The sequence below is a fragment of the Aulonocara stuartgranti genome (genome assembly GCF_965226115.1).
Source record: "Aulonocara stuartgranti genome assembly, chromosome: 9".
In the NCBI taxonomy this organism is placed as follows: Eukaryota; Metazoa; Chordata; class Actinopteri; order Cichliformes; family Cichlidae; genus Aulonocara; species Aulonocara stuartgranti.
Genome location: NC_138960.1, coordinates 12,633,699 through 12,639,430, shown reverse-complemented (window position 1 = coordinate 12,639,430; position 5,732 = coordinate 12,633,699). Strand labels below are relative to the sequence as shown.

The following is a 5,732-nucleotide window of genomic DNA, read 5'->3' as shown; positions in this document are numbered from 1 at the left end:
TTGGAAATTGTGACCAGGAGATATTTTATTTTGTATTCTTATGATCACAGTTATAATTAGAAGTATCAATCATTAATCATTTATCATTGTGGAATCTGAGGACAGTATAATCTTTGTTTTATATTTATGGTAATCTGAGTAAAGATTAATGTATGCAGGTTATCATCATTGTAATCAAGTCTCAAATGGTATCCACAGCATTGTATTCACCGTCCATAACTGGAGGGTCCAGCAGGACCTTGTTCTAATTCATTTGCAGGCCTACATCAGAACATGCACATAGAGAGTTATGTAAACACGCACGTTTACCCTTATTTACACAGGGAGGTCATGTCAGGACATTCTCTAGTTGGACACACAGGCTCACAGAACTGCACAACATGCCATGTCACACACTTGTTTTTCTCTAAAGTATCATCTGATGTTTGTATAAAGAGAACTTTGGACTATGGGGAGACTGTTATCATTTCCAGTAAGGTCTAACTGTGTGATGGGTTATATAAGGATGGGGAACGGTCCACTCTTTGGAGATCTGTGGCTGTACGCTTGTCTTCCCATGCTTCTGTCTTAGAAGCATGTAATAAAATCACTATGTTTGTCACCTACACGGACTCGGCTGTTTTTCCTTCTTACCCAAACTGAACCAGACGTAACAAAATCTTTGGACATCTTTGGAAAGCTCAGACAAAGACAAGTAAAAAGACAACTGATGGAAATGAGCAGCTTTATGTATGAGGGACATTTTGAGGGAATGAGGAACACGTTAAAATGTGAGAGGAGGGTCAGGACAGGTGACAGGTGGGAGTGGCAGCATCTGAAGTGTCAGCAGAGTGCATGATGGGAACATAAAAAGACTGACTGAATAAAGAACGACAGAAAGCCCAAAGCATCACAGGCCTGTTTGCTTTGACATTACAACATCTAAACTGAGAAGTGTTTCACTCACTCTGTTTCTGCTAAAATCACACATTGACTTTTACGTTGTCGTCTCTCCTCTGTAGCAGCCTGATCATTTGGTAAGACTTTTTTTTTACATATAGTAATTATATAAAATTGTATAATACTCTAAAAAGTAACTGCCTTAATTTACTCCTTAGGTTTAGAAATTTGTGACATGATTTTCTGTTTTAATCTTTTGTTTGTCTAATTATGTCTTTTTATATTTTTTTTCCAGGTGATGAGTTTTGTGACAGTCCAGTCTGTGAACATCATGACAGACATCATGTTACTGAGTCTCCTTCTTATTCCAAGTGAGCCGTCTCATTACAGTCATTTATAGTCTGAAAGATCAGTGAAGATAGATATACTTTACGAAGTAAATCCATGGCTCTTGGAGTTGATTTTGTCATTATAATTTTTATCTTCATTCAGATTTGCACCTTTTAATTTAGCTCTTACCTTTTCCAGGCACTTTGGCTGCTTGTCCTCAAGATTCACACCTGTTCATCACTGCACCAACAGAGATGGAAGCTCTGAGTGGATCTTGTTTACAAATCCCATGTAACTTTAGTGAAATTGGAACAGAAAAGGTTGACAGCACAAGACCTGTGTTTGGAGTGTGGATTAAAAATCATTCTGATATTTTTGCACATCCAAACAATGAGATCTTCAACAGCAGTGGGACAGTTAACATCTATCCAATGAACATTACAGGAAACCTGAAGGAGAAACACTGCACCACTCTGTTTTCCAATTTAACCACAAATTATACAAACACATACTACTTCAGAATTATGAACTGGCCCTACAGAGCAACAGCTGTTTGTGATCCTCTTAAAATAACAATTAAAGGTGAGAAAGTTTTCTTTCAATTTATTAAGAACATAAATCCTAAACAGCTACAACTTTTGTGTAAACAACACAAAGCAGTTGTGGTCAAATGTGCAAATCAACCTGTTTAATTGATTTGTAATGGAAAATTGTAACTTCATTTCATGAGAAACAAAGACATGGGGGATGAAAAAAAAAACAATTCATAATGTGTTCACAAGTGCTCTACACCGTTAAAAAAAAAAAATCCTAAAAAAAAGTAATATTCCGGCAGCTGGGGAGCCAAAATAATACCAGAAAATAACAGAAAATAACTTTCTCATAAAAATACGGTTATTTTCAGTAATGACAATACAGTTTGTTGCCTAATTTTACATGGGATTTTGCCTTTTTCAAGTGCTTTTAAACATTAAATTAAGAACATTTTAACGTGATTAAACAATGAAATTACCTATAAACAAGGTCAATGAATGCGGCAATATGAATAATAATACTGAAATGTACAAAAATATACAGTTAACAGTTGGTTTAAATAATAATTGATTGCATTCATATAGTGCTTTACAATTCCACTTTATAATTCCCCTCTGGCCATCACCAGTACGTGGTAGGTGAAATGTCTTGCCCGAGCACACAACGACCGAGAGTCTCTGAGCTGGGGCTCGAAGTGGCAACCTTCTGATTACAAGGCGAACTGCCAACTCTTGAGCCACGATCGCCCTAAGTAACAATAATAATAATTATTATTTGATATAAAAAAAGTTTATAAGAATCATTTTATATATTTTTCCATAGCATTACATTTGAATTTAACAGTTCAATCTTTCAAATAACGGACAAATATTGGTGAAATGATGATACATTTGTGAATGTATTTTAACAATCTAAGTATGCATATGTACAGACATGCATTTAAAAAACAAGAAAATTATGTTTTATTAGATTTACAGTGATTTTACGTTAATTTACATTTGAAATGTAAAATCACAGTCTATTGATGTAAATTTAATGATGTTCTAGAAGAACAGTGCAAAACTGTAAAATACACAGTAAAATACTTTTATATTACAATTTATTTTACAGTGTATAGTAAACACAGTTTTTAAAACCTAAAATACGAACTATATTTCACACTGTTAACAGCTTTGCACAAGTTTTGCTACTTGTGCAAAGCCCTTAAAAATGAACAAGCCTTCAGCAAAACTGCAAGAAAACAGAAAATTAAAAATCGAAAAAAATCATGCAAATGAAGAAAAAACTCTTAGTGGCTCCTTCTAGTAAAACTCAAAGCAACAAATTAAAATATCAGTTAAAGCATGAATGCAATAATGCAAAATACACAATGTGAATGCATATTCATGTTTGTATAACAAGTTGATTTCAAAGGAAAATAACTAATGGTCATCACAAACTAGAATCCTACTGCGATTCTCTCTGTTCTCCACTATTGCCTGTGCTTACAATGAGATACAAAAAGAGCATTGTTCTCTGACAGCGATTGAAAATCATAACATAGTTTGCAATGGTATTTTGTACAATATCTTATTTACTTTTTTACACACATTTTTTTAGTTCTTCAAACATATTTAGAGAACCACGAAAAATTAAAAACATGTTAAAAATGTATGCAAATACTTTTTGTCCACTACATACGGTGTATATTTTTTATTATCCAATGGTATCACTGATCTGCATCTTTTTCTTGACTCTATTTCCTGCGTTATTGGTGTAACGAAATGTTTCATGTGAAACCACAGATTCTCCTTGGAGGCCCAATATTACAATCCAAGGTGATCTGAAGGAGAAGGAGTCTGTCACTATAACCTGCTCAGCTCTCACTCCCTGTCCACACTCCCCTCCTCAACTCACCTGGAATCTCCAACAAGACTCTCACAACAAAATAGAGAAAAACACAGATGGAAGCTTTACAACTAAAATCCAGCAGAACATCACTCTGTCAGACACACATGATGGAAAGAAGATCAGCTGCTCTGCCAGATATCCTGTGAACCAAGGAAACGACACCAAGACAGCGGAGACAGAAGAGACTCTCAGTGTTTCATGTAAGACACTCGTTGTTTGGTTGTTTTTTTTTATCCTGTCATTAAAAAAATGTTTAAAGGACTTCATTTTTTTTTCTCCAGATGCTCCTAAAGACACCTCAGCATCCATCAGTCCATCAGGTTTGGTGTCAGCAGGCAGCTGGGTGAACCTGACCTGCTTCAGCAGAGCCAAACCTCCAGTCAGCAACTTCACCTGGTTCAAGAAGAGCAGAGATGGAGCTGTGAAAGCATCTGAAGGAGAGATTTACAGCTTCAATGTAACAGATGGAGGAGTTTATTACTGTGTGGCCACTAATGATCTGGGTAATCAGACATCAGCAGTGATTCGTGTGACTGTTGCAGGTAACAGCTGTAGCCAAGATCTGTTCTCAAATGAGTTTTTCTTTGTGTCCATGCAAAATTAATTGTTGTTACTTGATCTTTTCTTTAGGTCTCATTTCATCTGAAGTCACACTGTGGCCACTTATTGGTGGAATCATTGGGATTGTTGACCTCTTACTTCTGTAATGTTATTCTGCTTAATGGTTTTTGTTTGGTAAGTATCACACTTCAAAGCAGAAAACAGAAAAAAAGTTGCTGACACAAATATGTTACCTGCACATTAAAAATATTTGTTTCAAATCACATTTAATTTTTCTCAAATCTAAATTAAATACTGTACTCAATTTAACTGCTGTTTATTTCTTCCTGGTGATTAAATATAGCTCCTTTGTTTATGATCATGTTTATACAGTTTTTCCATGCTCAGATGCTGTGTGTGCTCTCCTGTGATTTATTTGTATGTTAGATATCTTGGTATAAATGTATCAGAGTTAACAAAGATGTTGTTCAAATGATGTCCAAATGCAACAAAACCATCCTGAAAGCAATTCTGTAAAGATCAAATGCAATACTGTGATACTTCTGATTCATCACACAATAATAAACTAAGTACAATTTTTGACAAAGTGGGATTTTGCCAAAATGTTAGTGAAAATTAAGGGGTTGCCATTAAAGCATGTTTTATTAAAAAATATTAAATTAAGAACTCTGCCTTATCAAATAGAATAGAATAACCCTTTATTTTAATTGTATATGTACAATACAATTATGAAATTAAGCAGTTAATAAGTTGTATTTTGTGTTCTTTACATTTGCAAATGTGAAGTGGCAATACATTACAACAACTGGAATTAATGTAATTATTAAATCTTTTATTCAAATTCTTGGATTTTATTTGCTTGATGTTGTGGAAAGCTTTGCTGACTAAAAAATGCCTAAGACACACGTGTTAAATTTATAAGTGTTTAACTGCAAAGTCTGACATTCATCAACATCTTCTTCACTGAACTTTTTTACACTCTGTGAATAAACTCTGTGAAAGAACTTCCTCAGAGTCAAGCTGTCCTAGAAATACAAAGAATTCCAGTAATTCCACATATCATCAGGGTCTTTCAGTCAGAATACAAAATAAAACAGCGACCAATGATTCTGCAGTTGGTTTGGGGTTATTTTATTTATTTATTTTGTTCCAGATTATAAATGGTAGGCATTTTTCCATATTAAAGTAAGACACATATGGACTCACAAGGTGTAACAATATTACATTTTATTTTTCAAATCTCATTCATTCTTATGTACCACAAAGCAAGACATACAAAATAATTATCCTAAACACTCATTCAACACAGTGAGATGCATTTAACATCGAAGGATTAAGGAAAAGTATCAAAAAACTGCAAATGTGTTTTATCCAAACACTTGGATAAAAAGTGTAGCAGAGATGTCAGGTCATCACCACCTGGTGGTGTGAATCTGCAGTATTTATTTTATTAATGCAGCATGCTGACTTTTTTAAAATGCTGAAGAAAAGGGATTAGAATCATTTAATCCTGGAATTCATGGTAATTGTGATGTCTT

The 5,732-nt window shown here is 34.3% G+C and overlaps 1 protein-coding gene across 1 annotated transcript; it reads left to right on the top strand.

The window, feature by feature from the left end:
- The first annotated feature begins 882 nt into the window (after positions 1–882).
- On the top strand, positions 883–4,361 carry LOC309714724 (myelin-associated glycoprotein-like). The gene is made up of 6 exons (XM_082547386.1): positions 883–1,016; positions 1,175–1,250; positions 1,408–1,791; positions 3,528–3,833; positions 3,915–4,175; positions 4,264–4,361. The coding sequence occupies exons 2-6, from the start codon at positions 1,178–1,180 to the stop codon at positions 4,338–4,340; spliced, it is 1,101 nt and encodes a 366-aa protein (XP_082403512.1). The 5' UTR covers positions 883–1,016; positions 1,175–1,177; the 3' UTR covers positions 4,341–4,361.
- Positions 4,362–5,732: the final 1,371 nt, after the last annotated feature.

Excerpts from the sequence above, each read along its gene's own strand:
- LOC309714724 (XM_082547386.1), top strand. The coding sequence starts at position 1,178 with ATGAGTTTTGTGACAGTCCAGTCTGTGAACATCATGACAGACATCATG. Across the intron at positions 3,834-3,914 it reads AGAGACTCTCAGTGTTTCAT|ATGCTCCTAAAGACACCTCA; the intron begins GTAAGACACTCG and ends TTTTTTCTCCAG. Across the intron at positions 4,176-4,263 it reads GATTCGTGTGACTGTTGCAG|GTCTCATTTCATCTGAAGTC; the intron begins GTAACAGCTGTA and ends TCTTTTCTTTAG.